The 19,107-nt window shown below is 60.3% G+C and overlaps 2 protein-coding genes across 7 annotated transcripts in view; both read right to left on the bottom strand.

Moving 5' to 3' along the window:
* Window positions 1-443: 443 nt before the first annotated feature.
* On the bottom strand, window positions 444-10,541 carry ITGA2B (integrin subunit alpha 2b). Its single transcript, XM_069877120.1, is given in 32 exon segments — window positions 444-869; window positions 1,535-1,657; window positions 1,734-1,841; window positions 2,033-2,146; window positions 2,483-2,593; window positions 2,687-2,839; window positions 2,918-3,020; window positions 3,090-3,164; window positions 3,263-3,342; window positions 3,436-3,528; window positions 4,164-4,311; window positions 4,389-4,459; window positions 4,700-4,813; window positions 5,361-5,512; window positions 5,594-5,649; window positions 5,786-5,890; window positions 5,975-6,020; window positions 6,100-6,282; window positions 6,634-6,727; window positions 6,729-6,843; window positions 6,955-6,985; window positions 6,988-7,006; window positions 7,516-7,575; window positions 7,682-7,725; window positions 7,886-7,933; window positions 8,013-8,141; window positions 8,269-8,314; window positions 9,168-9,217; window positions 9,286-9,451; window positions 9,954-10,051; window positions 10,131-10,261; window positions 10,328-10,541. Coding segments are annotated over 32 exon segments (3,120 nt in total). The 5' UTR covers window positions 10,489-10,541; the 3' UTR covers window positions 444-776.
* A 2,227-nt stretch (window positions 10,542-12,768) lies between these two features.
* The window catches only part of GPATCH8 (G-patch domain containing 8), a 152,358-nt gene continuing 146,019 nt past the window's right edge, over window positions 12,769-19,107 (bottom strand). For all 6 annotated transcript variants that reach the window (XM_069877103.1, XM_069877104.1, XM_069877105.1 and 3 more), the window contains one exon: window positions 12,769-18,889. In XM_069877103.1, coding sequence (XP_069733204.1) covers window positions 15,049-18,889 — 3,841 coding nt within the window. In that variant the 3' untranslated portion in view covers window positions 12,769-15,048. The remainder of the gene's footprint in view (window positions 18,890-19,107) is intronic.

Here is a 19,107-nt window from a genome sequence, read left to right as displayed (position 1 = left end):
GGTTGTGGAGAGGAGGGAGCTGGGCTCTTCGCCCAAGTGACAGGGGACAGGACGAGAAAGAATGGCCTCAAGCTCCGCCAGGGGAGGGTTAGGCTGGACATTAGGAAAAAATTCTTCCCAGAAAGGGTCACTGGGCACTGGCAGAGGCTGCCCAGGGAGGGGGTTGAGTCCCCTTCCCTGGAGGAGTTTAAGGGACGGGTGGACGAGGTGCTGAGGGACATGGGTTAGTGATTGATGGGAATGGTTGGACTCGATGATCCGGTGGGTCTCTTCCAACCTGGTTATTCTATGATTCTGTGATTCTATGATCAGCATCCCGGGAGTCACCCCCGCACCAGCACCCAAGAGCAGCCTCAGTGCCAGCACCGACCCCCGTACCGGCACCGGGTACGAGCATTGCCGGGACTCGGGGTGACTCGGTACCGGCACCGCGCCCCCCACCCCGCAGGAAGCACCAGGGGGCCGGGCAGAGGGTTTATTGTCCAGGGGCCTCCGGGGTGGTTGGACTCTGCGGGCACCCGGGGCGCTGGGACAGCATGGGGGCCACCGTGCTGGAGGGTCTCAAACAGTGTCCTGGAGGGTCTCAGACACCATCCTGGAGGGTCTCAGACACTGCCCCAGCAGGTGGTGGAACCCAACGGAGCAGAACGGTGAGACCCGTCCCAGTGGGTCACGGACACCATCCCAGCACGGTGGTGGGACCCGTCCTGGACGTGGGGGCTGGGGCAGGGAACACGCCGTGGGGTCAGGGTGCGGGGGGACCCCAGGGTTCACTGCTAGCCCTGGGCGCCCTCCAGCTCCTGGGCCTGGCTCGGTGCCAGCTCCTCCGTGTCCTCCATGGGTGGCCGCGTCCTCTTGAAGAAACCCGCCTGGAAGAGGGATATGGTGACAGCCTGGAGCTGGGGGACCCGGTGGCATCACCCCTGGAGAGTCCCTGGAGCGAGTCCAGAGAAGAGCAATGAAGCTGGTGAAGGGGCTGGAGAACAGGCCTTATGAGGAGCGACTGAGAGAGCTGGGGGTGTTTAGCCTGGAGAAGAGGAGGCTGAGGGGAGACCTCATTGCTCTCTCCAACTACCTGAAAGGAGGTTGTGGAGAGGAGGGAGCTGGGCTCTTCTCCCAAGTGACAGGGGACAGGACGAGAGGGAATGGCCTCAAGCTCCACCAGGGGAGGTTTAGGCTGGACATCAGGAAAAAATTTTTCCCAGAAAGGGTCATTGGTCCCTGGCAGAGGCTGCCCAGGGAGGGGGTTGAGTCACCTTCCCTGGAGGTGTTTAAGGGACGGGTGGATGAGGTGCTGAGGGACGTGGTTTAGTGATTGATGGGAATGGTTGGACTCGATGATCTGATGGGTCTTTTCCAACGTGGTGATTCTGTGATTCTATGATTCTATAGTGGACCTCACATCACCCCTGGAGGACCTCACAACATCACCCCAGGTGCTGGGTCTCCCATTTCATGGGTCCCCCCCAGTGTCATCATGGTCCCACCACAACAAGGTGTCACCAGTGCCCCCAGTGTCCTTCCTTTAACTCACCTTCCACATGAGGAGGATGAAGAGGGTGAGGAGCAGGAACCCAGCCAGGACCCCCAGCACCACCCACCACACAGGCACAGCCCCCTCGCCAGCGGGGCTGGTGCGCATCACCTCAGTGACAGCCTGCGGAGGGACAGCTGGGTGACACTGGGGCCACCACAGCCTGTCCCTGTGTCCCCCTGGCCTGGGCCAGCCCTACCATGGCCTCTCCAGTGGGCAGGACGCGGGGCTGGACACGGTAGGGCATGGCTGAGGTGTTGAACCAGGCTTGTGACTGGATGAGGAACTGCTTCAGGAGGTGCTCCCGCTGGGGACAGACATGGGGACACATGGGACATGGCATCAAGGCTGCTGGCAGCCAATGGGACACCCATGGCCTCACACCCGGTGTCCCCAGAGATGCTCTCTGCTGCTCCCTGTGAACCACCACCCAGGAGGGGACATGGCGAGGACACCCTGGGGACACAGTGCCACCCTGTCCCAAAGAAGGGACAATACCTGCTGCAGGGTGTCCATCCAGAGCAGGGCCTGGATGCTCACCAGTGCCCGCTGGTCCTTGGCCAGGCTGGGCACACGGCAGATGATGTCCACGCACGTGGCATTGCTGCAGTCCTGTGGGACACGGTGGGTGTCACCCTGACCTCCACCCCATTGCCCGGGGGCACCCACCCACCACAAGGATGGGCTCCTCCAGGCACCCCCAAAGCCCTGCACCCATCGTGGTCTGCAGGTCCCCAGGAGCACCCACTCAACATGGGGATAGGCTCCTCCAGGAACCTCCAAGCCCCTGCACCCATCAGGTGCACTCACCCACTAAGAGGATGGGTTCCTCCAGGCACCCTCAATCCCCAGCACACACCAGGAGCACTCGCTCATCATGGGGATGGGTTCCTCCAGGTACTCCCCCACCCACCGTGGCCCGCAGGTCCCCATGGACCATCCACTCACCACGAGGATGGGCTCCTCCAGCCCAGCACCCACGGGCTCCTCCACCTCCCTGCGCTCTCGCCGGTGGGTGCTGTTTCGGGGGGCTGCGCCCGTGGGCCGGGGCATCTCCAGCTGGAAGAAGATAAAGGGGGACACACATGTCACCTTGTCACACTCGCAGCCCCCAGTGGGTGGGTGCCTGTCCCCAGGGAGCAGCACCCTCACCTGCTCGGCGTCGAGGTTGGGTGGGTTGGTGCAGCTCATGCCACCCTCGGTGCTCAGCTCCAGCAGGTAGAGCAGCATGTGGCCACCAAGCTGGCTGGGGACGGCGAGGCGCAGGGTGACCCCTCTGACGGTGCTGGGACCCTTGTTGTGGAGCTGAGGGAGGACAACAAGGTGGCACCAGAGAGGTGACACCAGGGATGGGCCCCCAACACCCATGGGTTCACAATCTACCTGGTAGACGTGCTCCACCCTGATGCCGAGGTCCTCAAGCTGCCGGCTGCCCTCCACCCTGTGCCAGCTCGTGGGCAGCACCGTGGTGGCGGGCAGGGAGTTGCTGGTGGGAAAGGGAGGTCAGTGTCCCCGTCTGTCCTCCCTGAGTCCCCCGTGACCCCCAGACCCTCACCCTCGCAGCTCCATCTCTGCCTGTGCCTCCACAGGCACCGTCACCGACACATTGGCAGGGCTAGGGCTGTTCTTGCTGTGGGGGCACGGTGCGATGAGTTTGGGGACACGCTGAGGCCACCAAGTCCTGGGGACCAGGTCCCAGCAGAGGACAGGGGGTTGGCACTGTGTCACCTCCGCAGCTGGAGCTGGAAAGTGATGGCATCATCCATGTCCTCCAGCCCAGACACGCTCAGCTCCATGTCCACGGTGATCTGGGGGGGTGGCAGGAGGGAGGGTGGGTGACTTCCCACCGCCAGCCGTGCCCAGCCCTGATGCCAGGAAGATGGGATCCCACAGCCCCTTACCCGGGCACCTGCTTTCATGGGGTTGCCCAACTCGCAGAGCACCACATGGGTCCCATTCTCCTTCCTGGGGTTGCAGCTCATCTTCTCCTGTCCCTGCAGGGTGGGGACACAGGGAGGGGACACATCATGGACCCCCACTTCATGCACCAACCACCCTGGTAGCACATATGGTCCAAGGGCAGAACATGAGGCCCCCACACCCTGAGCAACCCTGGGCACACACACGGTGGGTGGTGGCCACCAAGGGCAGGATGTGAGCCCCCACTTTGGGCACCCCTGGCACCCATCACCTTTGGGCACCTACACGAAAGGTGATGGCCAACAAGGGCAGGGGATGAGCCCCCGCCTTGGGCAACCCCTTGCACCTCTCACTGATGGGCAACCGTCACCACCAGGCAACCACAGGGAGGGTGATGACCACCAAGGACAGGGCATGACCCCCTCCTCCAACCAGGAGGCACACATCACCTCTGGGCACCCACGTGAAGGGTGACGGCTACCAAGTGCAGGCTATGAGCTCCCCACCAACCAGGGCAACCTTGGCACCCGTCACCGCTGGTCACCGTCACCGCTGGGCTCCCATGGCCATTAGGCGACCACATGGTGGGCAATGGCCACCATGGGCAGGGCACAATCTCGCCACTGACCCTGGCACCCGTCACCGTTGGGCACCTACACGGAGGGTGGTGGCCACCAAGGGCAGGGTGCAACCCCACTGCAGCACCCACCGGGATGGTGCTCCTGGCTGCCTGGTAGTGGGTGCCGGGCGGCAGCTGCACCCGCAGCTCAGCCTCGAAGGCTCCTTCGCCTGCGTTGGTGGCCACGGCACTCAGGCGCAGCACGGCCTCGGCCCCGATGAGTAGCCGTCGGCTGGGCCTGGGGGGACACGGAGACACGGGGTCAGCACCGGGGTGGGGACAGTGAGCACCCCCCACACCCTGGCGTGAGCTCACGTGTGTGCGGCCAGGACGAGGTCGGGGATGCAGACGTTGTCCTCACCGCAGTCCTCCAGGATGAGGTGGGTCTGGGGGAACACGGGGGACATGGGGGGCATGGAGGTCAGGGGGGACCAGGGGGCACGGGGAAGAGCGGGATGGGGAGTCACTGGGAGGAACAGTCCGTACAGAGGGGATATTCCCGGGAGGGACTGGGGACACTGGGGGAACTGGGGGACATTCCATGGCGGGACTGGGGACAGTGGGAAGGAAGGGCAGTGTCCCGGAGGGGCTGTGGACACTGGGAACGCTCAGCCGTGTCCTCCTACCTGCGCCTGCACCTGGGTGTCCCCGTAGAGAAGAAGCCCCCGGGTCCCCGTGGGCAGCACCAGCGCCGCGCTCAGCACCACCGGGCTCAGCTTGTCCTTGAAGTCGGCCTCGTCCTGGGGACACCATGGACACAGCACCCGCCGGCACCTTGTGCCACCCCGCCACAGCAGGGACACCGCTGGCCCCAGCCCTGGCCCCAGCCCAGCTGGGTATCCATCCCAGTGTCCCCATCCCTGTCCCCATCTTGGTCATCCACCCTCTCAGGCTGGGGACAATGCTGTCCCCATCCCTGTCTCCATCCTAGCTGGAGATGCCACTGTCCCCATCCCCATCCCTGTCCCGACTCTGCTGGGGATGCCACTGTCCCCAGCCCTTGTACCCCACCCTTCGGGGGCTGAGGATGCTACTGTCCCTATCACTGTCCCCACCCTCCTTGGGCTGAGCACCCCACTGTCCCCTACTCACTCGGGCTGCAGACACTGCTGTCCCCAGCCCTGTCCTCATCCCTGTTCCCCAGCCTTCTGGGGCTGGAGATGCCACTGTCCCCATCCCTGTCCCCATTCCAGCTAGAGATGCCACTGTCTCCATCCGTGTCCCCCACCCTCCTGGGGCTTGGTTCCCCACTGTCCCCACCAGTGCCACCTGGCACTGTCCCCATACCCGCAGGTAGGCGGTGAGGTTGTGGCACTGGGGTGGTGACCCTGGGGACAGCGTCAGCTCCCTGTGCCAGGACGACTGGTGGCCCTGCAACAGCAGGACCCTCCGGAACAGCTTGGGCTTCAGCCGGTCCAGCTGCAGCTCCGCCTCGAGGTCTGGTGGGCGGGAGGGGACATGGCACTGGTGTCACCCCTGGTGACACCCCCGTGGTGACTCCGGGTGATGCTGGCACTCACTGATATTCTGAGGGATGCGCTGGCCCGTCACACTGACGCACAGCATCACGGGGAAGCTGCAAGGGGGACAGCACCCAGGGATGCTCAGGGACCCACTGCTGCCCCCGGGGTGATGTCCCAAGCCCGGTGGTGGCCCCGTGCCGTGGTGGCTGCACAGCATTGGTGGCCCCACGGCGGTGCTCCCCAGCTCACCAGCTGACGTGGGCACCGGAGCTGGGCACGACACACGCCTGGATCTTGGGGTTCAGCCCATCGGGAACGCTCAGCTGGGTCCTGGCCACCACCACAGCCTGTCCCCTGGGGACAGAGCTGAGGTGTGGGGGCCCTGGCCAGGGACCCTCGGGCTCTGCTGCCACCACAGCCGGTGGGACAGGCACTCACCGGTACACGGCCACCTTGTCTGCCCCATATGCCCCCACCAGCAGATCTGCGGGGACAAGCAGGGGTCGGTGACGGGGTGGGTGGCACTGGGGTGACATGGTGGTGGCCACAGAGCAGTGCCCTACCAGGGTAGCCATTGCCATCCAGGTCGGTGGCCCCACGCAGGGCGAAGCCAAAGGCGGCCGGGCCGGGGAAGGGGCTGTTGAGGCGCTGGGTGGGAACCGGCATCAAACCCTCACTCTGCCCACGGAAGATGAAGACCTGCCCACTGCCACCGTCACCCCCAAACGGGGCACCCACAGCCACATCTAGGGACACAGGGGATCAGAGCAGCCACCAGGTGCATCCACGTCCTGGCATCCTCTCTCCTGGCATTCCCATCCTTGGATCCCCACCCTTCCATCCCCATCCCAGCATCCTCCACCCTGGCATGTCCATCGCAGCTTCCCCCTCCCAGTATCCTCTGCCTGGCATCCCCATCCCATTGTCCCAGTCCCAGCATACCCATCCCAGCATCCTCATCCCAGCATCCCCATCCCAGCATCCCCAGCCTGCTCCCGCCACCACCGCCTGCCTCAGTTTCCCCGGTGGCTCAGCCCGGGCCCCGGGGTGGCGTGTCCCCCGGCACAGCCACCGTCCCCGGGCCAGGCCGGCGTTACCATCGTAGCCGTCCTTGTCCAGGTCACCAAGGCTGGTGATGGCAGCAGCGAAGCGCCCGTAGGGGTGGGTGCCCGTCAGGGTCTGGGGGGGGCCGGGTGAGGACCCGCCGCCCCCTCCGCAGGTAGAGGTAGAGGCGCCCCACCTCGCTGCGCTGCCCGTCCGCTTGACGCGCCAGGTACAGGGGGGCTCCCACCAGCACGTCGTCCCGCCTGCACCCGCCACGGCGTCAGTGCCCCAGGACCGGGGCACCCGGGGGGCGCAGGGGGCGGTGGGTGCCCCCGAGGGGAGACGCTGGGGGGACACGCGGCCCTGGCTCTCACCCGTCCCCGTTGACATCGGCCACAGCCACGCGTGCCCGAAGTACGATGCCACCTGGGAAGGGTGACGCCCGGGGGACAATGGGTCATGGTGGGGGCATCGCGGGGTGCACGGGGTGATGGGGGGGAGTGAAGAGAGAACAGCGATGGGGGGACAGTGGGGGTTCGTGATGGGGGCACTGGGTGATGGAGGTGACGGGGTGGGGAGGAAGCGGCTGGGTGATGGGGGTGACATTGGGGGCAGCAGTGGGGGGGCAGTTGGGTGTTGGGGCTTGACGGGGCAGTGGGCGGGGGGGCAGTGGGCTCGGGGGGGTAGGGGGGAACTGGGGATGTTGGGAAAGGCTCTGGGGGTGCTGGGGCAGGAAGGCAGGAGGTTGGGGGCCGGCATGGGCAGGGGGCGCAGGGCAGCGGGACCAGGGGGTGGCAGGGAAGTGGGGCAGGGGGCGCAGAGCGGTGCAGCTGCGGGTGTTGGGGGTGGCAGGGCAGCAGGGTGGGGGGGTGTTAGGGGGCACAGGACAATGTGGCTGGAGGTGTTGGGGGGCGCAGGGCAGTGAGGCGGGGTACCTGCTCGCTGGCGATGCTCTGCAGCTGGCGCAGGGTCACCCCCAAGCTGAAGATCTCCACCTGCAGGACCGGTGTCAGGCCTGGCACTGTCCCCATCTCCAGGTGCCACCCTGGGGGGACCGACTGCAGCCCCGTCCCTGCCACGGGGCACCCCCACACCACTCACCTCGCCCCTTGTGTTGCTCTTGTTGGGGACCCCCACCACGAATTCTGCGGGGGATGAGAGCCCTGAGTGCCCCGGCACTGGGGTGGGCATGGGGGCACGGGGACGGACAGAGCTCCCGTCCCTGGGAAAGGAGGGCACCCCAGAGCCCAGGGGTGCCCAGGACCCGTGTCCCCATCCATGTCTCCTGCACCCACCCAGCTGTACCTTTGGTTTTGGGATCATCATCGAACTCGCCCACGGCCACCGAGTACCCTGCGGGGAGACGGGCACCGGTGACCCTGCCGTTCCCGGCCAAGCCGGTTGCGGGGCCAGGCTGCCCCCCCCAGCTCACCCCGGTACCCATCCTCGTATTCCATGGACATCTGCTCCTCCGTGGGGCGCCCCGGGCGCTCGGGCCACAGCAGGGAACGCCCGTGGAAGCGGGTGAGGATGGCATCGACCTCCACCGTGTACAGGAGCCCTGGGGACACAGAGGGGTGACAGCGCCGGGCACGCCCTGGCACCGCCCCAGGCTGCAGCACCCATGGGTGCTCCCTCCTCCAACCGTGCCCACCCAAAGGTGACCTGCTGGCCCAGGCAGGACTCACCCATGAAGTAGTACCCGCCGGGGGCCCCCAGCACCAGCCGGCCATCCTGCGGGACAAGCTGGGGTCAGTGCCCACCTTGGGACACCCCCTCCCCAGCACCCTCCTCCCTGGCAACCCCCATGACAGCATCCCTCCCCCTGGCATCTCATATCCAGCATCTCCCACCCTGGCATCTCCCCCCCACGCCCCGGCATCCCCACTCTGACCCCCTCGCCCCAGGATCCCCCTCCCTGGGATCTTCCACCCCAGCAGCCTCCACTCTGGCATCCTCACGCTAGCATCCCCCTTCCCAGCATCTCCCATCCTGGAATCTCTTCTCCTGGCATCTCCCACCCAAGAATCTCCCACCTTGGCATCTCATGCCAGCACCCCGACACCCTCATCCCAGCAACACCCTCACCCCAGTATCCCCTTCTCGGGCACCCACACGGGAGCACCCCCATTCTGGTGTCCCCATTCTCGCATGCCCACCCAAGTGCTCCTCACCTCGGCACCACATCCCAGCACCTCAACCCCAATTCCCCCACCCCAGCACCCCCACCCGAATGTCCTCATCCCAGCACCCCCACCCTGCTGTCCCCACCCCAGCACCCGGATACAACCCTGGCCACAGCCTCTGTGTGGAACCATGGGATGGGTTGGAAGGTACCTCAAAGCCCATCCAGTTCCACCCCTGCCACGGGCAGGGACACCTCCCACTGGATCAGGGCCTCCAAGCCCCATCCAGCCTGGCCTTGAACCCCTCCAGGGATGGGGCAGCCACCACTGCTCTGGGCAGCCTGGGCCAGGGCCTCCCCACCCTCTTGGGGCAGAATTGCTTCCTAACTCCAATCTAAATCTTCCCCCCTAAAGCCATTAATGGCACCCAGGGAGCACCCGGCACCCCGACCCCCTCTCACCGCGGTGACGGCGGCGCTGAAGCCCAACTCGCAGTAGCGCCGGTCGTAGGCTGCGGGCAGCGGGCAGGGTCAGAGTGAGCAGGATGGGGGGACCCCGCGCCCCCAGCGCCCCCCTCACCGTAGCTGCTCTGCCGGTAGGTGTTGGCCATGAGCTGGTCGCGGCACGGCGAGTACCAGGCCACGCGGCGCAGCTCGGGGGCAGCCACGAAGCAGGCGCCCGTCGGGGTGCGGAAAGCTTCCTGCTGCCCCTCCATTGCGTTCCAGTGCTGCAGCGGGGCACAGGCCTGGGGACAGGGGACACGGGTGGGGACAGGAACGGGAGTGGGAGGGGGGCAGGGGTGGGGTGGGACATGGATGGGGATGGGATGGGATGATGGGATGGGATGGGATGGGATGGGATGGGATGGGATGGGATGGGATGGGATGGGGAGGGATGGGATGGGATGGGATGGGGAGGGAGATAGGATGAGGACAGGGTGAGGTTGGGATGGGACACGGATGGGGATGGGATGGGAAGAGAGAGATGGGATGGAATGGGATAGGGATGAGGAGAGAGATAGGATGAGGACAGGGTGAGGATGGGGATGGAATAGGATGGAAATGGGGACAGTGATGGGATGGGATGGACGTGGGGATGGGGACAGGCATGGGAGTCGGGGTGAGGACGGGGACAGGACAGGAATAGGGATGGGAGTGTGGATGGTGACACAGGATGGGAGTGGGGATGCAGAAGGGGACGGGAGCCCTCCCCACCGTCACCTAAGGTCACCCTCCGGGTGCACCCACCACCAGTTTGCCCTCCCAGGTGGTGACGGACGCCCCCAGCCACTGGTGCGACTTGTAGGTGTGGAGCTCCAAGGTGCCCTGGGTCTCGGCCTCGTCTCCTGGGGGAGCACGAGATGGGGACCGTGCCGGGCAGCAGCCCCCCCGGCCCCCACCCAGCGCCCCCCGGCCCCCACGCACCCGCAGCATCGATGGGGAGGGGGCGGCAGGGGGTGTCGTCCGGGGGCCACGCGCAGAGGAAGACGGCGCCAGGCTGAGCCACGTGCGGCTGGGAGGTGTTGGCGCGAGGGGCCCCCACGGCCACGCTGGGTCTGGGGAGGCACGACGGGTTTCGGGGGGGGTCTGGGTGCCTCCCCAGCCCCTCCGGGACTCCCTACCTGCCGTCGGTTTTGTAGAAATCCAGGGCAAAGCCGAAATAGCTGGCGGGGGGTCCCTCATACACAGCCGGGGGGTCCTGGAGGAGCCCCAGAGTGGGGGCTGAGCGGAGCCCCCCCAGCAGCAGCGCCCAGAGCAGGGTGGCAGCAGCTCCCGGCACCATCCCGAAACGCTGGTGGCAGCCCCGGCACAGCCGTCCCGGCGTGTCCCCCGCTTATCGCAGGGGATGCAGCTGGGGACGGGGGGCACAGGAAGAACCCCCCCCGACGAGGGATCCTCCTGCCTGCACAACCGCTCCTGGCAAAAGGGATGCAGGGAGGCAGGGATGCTGCTGGTCAGGATGGAGGAGCCCAAGCGGGGGGCAGGGGGTGGCAGTGACACTGGGGACACGGCCAGGGGTGTTGGGGACACGGCCACAGAGGGAAGTGGCAAAACCACCTGCACTCCCCACCCACCTTCCAGGGGAGGCCGAAGCCAAAGCCATCCCTCTGCCTGCACCACAGGACGCTTATCTCGGGGTGCAGGCAGCTGTGGTCCAGCCAGCGGAAACACAGCGGGAAGGGAGATGGAACGGGGCGCAGGGGAACCATCCGTCTCCCCCGAGGGCCCCTCTGCAGCAGGATGGAGTGGACAAAGGGTGGGGGACACCTGGCACTTGGCACAGCCACCAAACCATCTCCGCTTCCCTCAGGCAGGGACACCCCAAAACCCTCCCTGGGCCGGGGCAGCCCAGCAGCTCTGGGGCTGTGTGGGGAAACGGCTGCAGCGAGGGGAGCGGTGCCAGGGCAGGGGATGGGTGCCAGGGCACAGACAGCCCACGGCCAAGCAAACAAGGGAGCTCCTTGTCCTCAGCGGAGAAGAAAGCTCCCCAGAATGCCAAGTTGGGCCTCGGTGGCCGCTGGGACCCAGCCCGGCTGTGAGAGACACTTGGCCAAACCCGTGGCCCCTTCAGCTTAACCCACTTGCAAAGTTAATTTAAACTCACTCAATTAAGGCCACTCATACTGTCGGGGGCTCCTCTTACCCACTCGGAGCCGGTGGCAGGGAGAGGCACTGGAGCATCTTGCTGAGTATGGAAATGGGGTTTTCATCTTTGTAATCAATACAGAAACAGGATCGGTCCCAGGAACAAAGGCCACGGGTGGGATGCGAGGTGGGGATGAGGGTGCTAGGTCCCCAGGGGGCTCAGGGTGGTCCCCGAGGGAGGACACAGCCCCCTGTGCCAGGGCTGCTCCTTGGAGCAGCTGGAAGGCGGCTGGAGCTTCTTGGCAGTCGAGGAGTAGCTGCAATCAGAAACCAGTGGGACTAGCTCAAAGCTGGGGCTGAGCCAAGGCTGTCGGGCTCTGAAGAGTGCAAAGGGCTGAGCCAAGCACGGCTCAGCTCCGCGTCTGTGGCAAAGGAACAGGATCCGCATCGGGGGGCAGCTGCTCCGCTGCTGGAGAGAGCAGAGCATCAAAACCCAGCCAAAATCCAACCCAGAACAATCTAAGGCAGACTTATTTCTTTCCCCCAGCCAATTATTGAATTTCCTCTCCCTTGCAGCAGTTCCACACCATCATTCCCCACCCAACCAGGTCCAGGGCCACGCAAGGGGACAGCATCCTGTGTCCCACCCCTGGCTGCATGCAGGGCTTTGGATTTTCTCCCTCCGTTTAACCAAATCCACATCTTTAGTTGAGAAACCAGAAGTTGGTGCTCCTCACCCCGAGCACTCGGTGCCTCTGCCACTCATTCAGGCTTGAGAAGGTGGCAGCGAGCGCTGGGGATGGAGACAGGCCCAGAGAGCAATCGCCCTCGGCATCGGAGATGACCACAGCGGTGGTAAAACTTTGAACTGCAGGAATGGCTCAAGGGTGCACATGGAGCAGAAAGAGTGATGGGGACGCTCTGCACGGGCACACACTGCCCATCAGCCACCGAGGGACTCACAGTCGCGGTCTCCCACACGGTTTCACTTTCCATAATGGTTTGGTCCTGCCAGGAGAGAGGGAATGGCTTTAAACTGGAAGGGGGAAGAGTTAGATTAGACATTAGGAAGGAATTCTTCACCATGAGGGTGGGGAGGCCCTGGCCCAGATAGGTGGTGGCTGCCCCATCCCTGGAGGGTTCCAGGCCAGGTTGGATGGGGCTTGGAGCAACCGGATCCAGTGGGAGGTGTCCCTGCCCATGGCAGGGGTGGAACTGGGTGGGCTTTGAGGCCCCTTCCAACCCAAACCCACTCGATGAGAGAGCTGGCAGCACCTGCTCATTGCATTGAGGGCTCCCACCCAAACTAACATCATCTGTATCCATCTCAGTATCCTCCAAGCAAAGTATTCCAACAAAAAGTTATTTTACTCGAACTGAGCACCTAATGCTGTTATTTCAGGGAAAAGAGGGCCCTCAGCCACATCGTGATGGGATGCAGCAGCTCCACATCATCTCACACCACTACACGTCCTTCCACAAATCATTGGTTTATTAGAAAGGTTCTTTCCCCTCATTTTACAGCATATATATATATTTATATATATATCTTATGTGACAAAGTTAAATACAGTCTGTTTATGCTCATTAAGTAATGACAGGTTATTTGTAGCATTATTCTGGAAGTCAACTCCCCCTGACTGCAGTGTGAAGGGTGCCAGAACACGCGTTATCGGATCTAGAAGCTAATGAAGCTCAGCACTGAGACATTAATACTGTATTCCATTCGTTATTTACAGAGGAATTGAGTCCCTTTTTTGACCGTCGTGTTTCAGTCTGACCTGCTCAAACGTGAAGTTGCTCATTAAGGAGTGAGGAAGCTCAAGTTTTTGATCCATTGAGTCTCTGCCCCACAGGGTCTCAGGAGAGGATGGGAAAGGCTAAGCTGCCAGCCCAGGCTCCACATCCCCTCGGGGCCAATCCTGCCTGGTGCGGGAGGCAGCAGCGGGTCTGACAGCACCCTAAGGTGCTCCTGAACTGCTCTAAGCAGAGGACCTGAAGCTGGAACACCCAGGCCAGTGAGGACAGCAGCGACTCGTCCTGGAGCGAAGGGAAGAGCTCACGGATGGAGCAGCCTCCCCGGGTTAGTGTTATCTGAAGCCAGCAGAAAGAACAGACATCCTTTACGGAACAGGATGGGCAGAGACTGCTCTCGCAGAGACTGCTCTCACGGAGCATCACGGGCAGGCACAGCCTCAAGGGATCAGTCCTGAGCCACCTCTCCCTGACACAATGGCAAAAAGTTACTGCTGAAAGGCTCTTCCTTCACAGGAGACTGTACGGAGCTCACAGCTGGGTGCGCACCTCCAAATCACTGCTTTGAACCCAGGGTGGGAAAAGAAAACAAAAAGGGGATTTTATACTCTGGGAGGCATCCTGAATTCCTGCCTCCAGTGCCGATTCACAGAGGCAGCTCCTTCGCAAAGGTGAGAGCCAACAGCCACCCTGCGCTCCAGCGTGATGCCTTTCCGTCACCAGCAGAGCCCCAGTGTCACCAAGCCCGAGCCGCACGTGGTTTTCTCTTCTGCAAAATGAAAATTCTTCTCTTTTCTTTTTTACACTTTATAGTACATAAAAACTTCAAAAATACATGAGCTTGATAAAATATACATGCCAAGTCATTTTGCATCTAGCTGAAACTATAAAGTTGAACCTTTACAAGTGTTTTGTCTCACCTACAGCAAACATATTTACACAGAAGCCACCAGGACGAGTACCACGGAGAGAACCGGCTGTAAAAAATATTATTGCGGTATACTACAAATGTAACCTTTGTATCTGAGCTACAAAAAGCAGCATCTTTGTTTACAGAGTTCAGTGCAATTCTTTACATTTAAAAAAAACAACCCCGAAACCTATAAATTAATAAGGAAACCATCAGTATCACAGAGGAAAGAAGATGCTTTACATACCCAGACGCTCCCACTCCTCTGTATTGCTTCAATTCCTAAAGGGATTTTCCCTCTCTCGCTCATCCGAATGCCTCTCTCCCAACACCGCAGGAGATGGAAGTCAGAGTGATATTACTCCCCCTTTCCAGAAGAGTGGTCAAAGCCCAGACTGAAATCACTGACCCCAAACCAAGAATCTCTCCCCATTCCAGGACATCTGGAAGGTGCAGGAGAATGCTAACGCAGGATGAAGGGTTGGAGCTCTGGGACACGCACGGCTTCTCGGTAAGATCTTCCACGCTTGCTGCTCACAGCAAGAAAAACCCTCAAGTGTGCAGCAACAGGGAGCCAGAGATCTCCTGTAACGCCTGAAAACTGGTACTGGCCCTTTCATCCTTCTCCTGCCAGGATCCACAGCTGCCAGTTACTGAATGTTTCATCGCTGATTACAAGCTGGATTCAATCATGCTGACTATTTTAATTAGATGACCCCATTAATAGGAATTTTAGCAACCTATTAGTGTGTATGAAATTTCATTTATCATATACAAGGCGACAGAAGGAAGATGACCAAGCGTGAGAATCCATGGAAAAGCAGCTTCTCCGAGTGTCTCACTGCTCTACAGGTGAAATGGTTCTGGAAGGACAGAGTGCTGCCATGTGCATGGAGGAGCCAGGACGCGGGAGTGCCTGAAGCGGATATACATGATGCTTAGAAATCGACCCAGCCCTCCAGCCTTCAGCTTTTCTGGCTGCTGAAGAGTGAAAGGAAATTCCCAAGCCTCACCTCCCGGCTGGATCGAATTCAATCCCTTCCCAAAATGCAAAATATCCTCTTCCCTCCAAAGGTTTCTTTATTGTGTCCTTCATGTGCCGTGACTGGGCGGATGCTGCAAGTCCTGTCCTGAGAAAATGGGGTGCAGCAAAGGGTGAAGATGCAACGCCGTGGCAGCTGCAGCGGCAGCAGGGCGAGGAGCGAGGAGGGTCGGATAAAGAGCATGAGGAACCGGGTGGAAAGTGAAGGGGCCCGGATGGATCGCAGATGCCGGAATGATGTGGATGGGGTGGCTGGCTAGGAAGGTGGCAGGGTGCCCTGGAATAATCGAGTGGGTCAAGTGGGATAAGGAGATGGGCGTCAAGTGGGGCTGGGGTATGTGATGAACCTGAGCGAGGGGCTGGGGATGTGGGTGAGGGTGGATGCCAATAGCCGCGGCAGCTGCGGCAGCGTGGTGCTGCAGGATGGCGTGCTGCACCGTGGTGATGGAGGTGGCGGAGGCCGCTGCTGGCTGCTGAATGTGGATGGGCTGCAGGGCTGGCGCTGCTGGCGCCAGGGCCGCTGAGGTGGGAAAAGCCTTGACTTGCTTTGCCAGAAGCTGCTGCTGGATGTGCTGCTGAGCAGCCTGCTGCAGCTTGCTGTACTTCTCCATCTCTTCGGGTGTAAAAGTGATCGGCTGGCTCTCCAGCGGCGCTAGAGAGGAGTCTTCTCCCTCCCGATCCCCTTCGATGCTCGGCTCCCCGCTCTGAGGCACGTAGCCAGGAAAGTGCTCGACATCTGGAACTAAGGGCATCATACTAGTTTCTACTGGGACCGGTTGGTTGCCCCCATCCATAGGTTCTAGCCCATCACCATCGCTTGTATCAGAGAGGAAGTTGTGTGGCATGACCAGATCTCCGGAACTGAAGCACTCGGGGAGTGCTGGTGCTTCAAGGGGAATGGATGGCATTTCAACAGAAGGCTCATCACGTTTTTGCTCATCCAGAGGTTTGTCCTGCATTGCCATCACCACGTCTTCCAGGAGAGACTGGTCAGCCAACTGGGCCTCCTCAATGCCTTGGGAAGCATCCTCAGAATCCGACAGCTCTTGCTCCTCACCCCTCTCCAAGCCAGACTCTTCATATCTTTTGGCATTTGGTTTTCGAACAGTTGGCAACTTCCCAATTAAGGGGAGAACTGGTTTGTTGCCTAAGGAAGGGGGAAGTTTGGGGCCAAAGTAGCCCTGGGGAGGATCTTTGAGCTTTATGCCCACCTTGTTTGCCCCTGCCAGCATCTCATCAGTGACGCAGGGCTTTTTCTCAACCTTCCTGGATTGAACCTTTTCCAGGAGAAGCTTTGCGGTGACGGAGTTTCTCTCCTCTGGGCTGCAGTCGCCTTCCGAGGCCCTCCCCGTGCCAGAGCTGCTGCTGTTTTGGGAGAGCGAGCCAGATCCTTTCAGATCCTCTCCTTTGCTGTCCTCTTTCTTCAGAGACAATCCTTCACCTCGTCCCGTCCGGAAATAGTGAGGAGATTGTGAACGATAGATTTTGGACCTGATGAAGTCTCTTCTCCCAGACCTCCTCTCTTCGGGGCTCTCGTGGCCTCGAGAGCCCTTTCGTGAGAGAGACCTCTGCGAGTGGCTCCTCGTACTGCGGCTGCGATCCCTGCTGTAGCTGCGGCTCCGTTTCCAGCTGTGACCTGTTACGCTTCGGCTTCTCCTCTTGCTTCGACTGCGGCTACAGCTGCTGCTTCGAGTTCTGCCCCGGCTCCTTGATCTTGACCTACCTCGAGGGTGCGTTCGGCTCCTGCTCCGACTCCTCGACCTGCTCCGACTCGAGCTGTAGTCATCTTCTGAAGAGGAGTACTTGCGCCGCTTTGATCTGCGATTGGAGCTGTTGTAGTCAGAGTCATCCTCTGAGTCATGGGATCGCTTTGAATGGCACCTAGATCGGTCACTGTAATCGCTGTAGCTGTCATCCGAGTAACTTCTCCGACGGCTGTACCGGCTGTGCTCCGAAGAGGCATCAGAGGTCGTCGAATAGGACCTGCGAGAGGAATGCGTCCGCCCCGACCTGGAGCGGCTCCTGGAGTGGTCGCTGCTGGAGTCATAGTCGTCGCTGTACTGCGACGGGGATTTCTGCTGGCAGTGCTTCCTGTGAGAGCCCTCGTCACTGTCGTAGTCTCCACTGCTCTGCCGGCTCCTGCTGCCAGGCTTGCCCAGGGAGGCAGTCAAACACTGTCTCCTCGAGGCAGGTCCCTGCTGCATGTCAGCCTTGTGCCTTTTGCTACCATGCTCTTGGCAGGAGTTACTGCCATCCTCTTTCTTACCGCTGCTTCCCTCTTCAGCAGACAGAGACTTCCTCTGGGACTCCTGGGAGAACCGCTTCTTTTTCTGGAAGTGGCTACAATCTTCAGACAGCTCAGGTTTTAGCACTCGTTCCGATTCATTCAAAAGACAGGATTTGCCTTTTTTGTGTCTGCGTCTTTTCCGTTTCTTGGGTTTCTCTTCCCCCAGGTCAGTTTTCCTGCCCTTCTCCTCAGCTTCCTCCTTGTGTTTCCGTTTGCGTTTGCTGGACTTTTTGTGCTTCTTTTTCTTTTTGTGTTTATGGGATCTCCCAGATTTACTCTTGCCGGTTGTGCTTTTACTGCTGTCCTCTCCCTCACCCTTACCAAGGCTTGTCAAATTGGATTCCTGCTTGCTCTGGGAGCCACAGCTGGACAGAGATTTGCTTTCTGTTTTCAGTGCAGAACTGTTGGCTACGCTTTCTGCCTCCTTGGCTTTGCTCACCTCACCGGAGTCTGTGCCCTGAACGTTTTCTTTACAAAGACTCCCTGGATCCTTCGATTTCTCTGTCCCTTTACCTTTAGCATCCTTGTTGCGAGAGAGCTTGAAATCAAAATACAAGGGGTTACAACTGTACGAAACTGATGGTTCTGCTTTGGTAAATATGAGGAGCTCTGAAGGCCACTGGAGAGTCGTGCTCTCGTCTTTACTCAGAACAGGAAAAAAGGGTCCTGTCAGATGCTTTGGTCCTTCAGCAACATCTTTACAGCTTGGGGCAGGCTGAGCGACTTCTTTAGCAGGGTCTGGCTCTGGGGGGTTGCTCTCCGTAAGGTGCTTGCTCTCCTGTACAGTCATATTTTCTGGGTCCTCTTTTAACTCCGTTTTGCTCTGCTGAGCTGCAGTTTCAGTAATGCTCTGCTCCTTCTGCTGCGCTGTGCTCTCGGCAGCCTTCTCCATGTGCTTGCCAGGTTTGGGTTTTGGAGAAGTGCCCTTTTTAACTTCATGTGTGGTTTTTCTGTTCACATTTTCGGCTTCCATTTGTTCTGTAGATTTCATGAAAAGCAGGAATTGAAAATTAGGCTTCACTTTACAATGGGCTGGGGGAATATAGTGATAGTACTCTGGTTCAACTGCCATCGCCCCGTCTTCTCGCCTCATCTTCTTTAGTTTAGATAATGTCGTGGCTAGAGACCCGCTGTCTTTGTCATGTTGGTCATCCTCCTCCGCCTTGCTATCAGAATTACCTGTGCTTTCGCCCTCGCCAGATTTCTGCAGGCTCCCTGCATCTGAGGAGCCTTTCTCATCAGCTTTTGCTCCATCTGTGGAACTCGATTCTTCTACATGGTCCTTGAAAACAGAAGCTATGGTCTCAAGCTTCACCGGAGTCTTCTTAGCAAATGAGAAGGATACACCGATCTTCTGCAGTGGAGTTCCCAAAGTGCTCTTGACGCCAAAGCTGATTGCCTGCGTGTTCTGAGTGTGCATTTGGCCTGGCGTAACAGCACTGCTAGCTTGCCCGATGTTTAAAAACGCTCTGTCCATCTCTGTAGCTTGGCCAGAAGTTGTCTGGATGAAAGAGCTGCTGTTGGCCGTAGAATCGTCATCATCTCCACCTTCCTCATCCACAGCCACCGTGGTGGTTCTGAACATGGGTCCGCTTCCAGGAGCACTGTGTGAACAACAAAAAAAAAAAAACAGCTGACTGCCACATATTTCCTCCTGCAGTTGGTTTTATGCCTTTTCTAAACCAATCTTGTACACATTTCAAGTACTCTTGCATCCAGAAAATTGCATTAAAACAGCATTATGCAGTCGTTTCAGATTTTAATAATATTAAACAACGAGAGAAAAACTGAATTGCTGGATAAAGCAGCCTGGGAAAGCTCT

Source organism: Phaenicophaeus curvirostris, chromosome 26 (assembly GCF_032191515.1).
Source record: "Phaenicophaeus curvirostris isolate KB17595 chromosome 26, BPBGC_Pcur_1.0, whole genome shotgun sequence".
In the NCBI taxonomy this organism is placed as follows: domain Eukaryota; kingdom Metazoa; phylum Chordata; class Aves; order Cuculiformes; family Cuculidae; genus Phaenicophaeus; species Phaenicophaeus curvirostris.
Note: the sequence above shows the minus strand (reverse complement) of the source record. Positions and strands in the feature narration are given on the sequence as shown.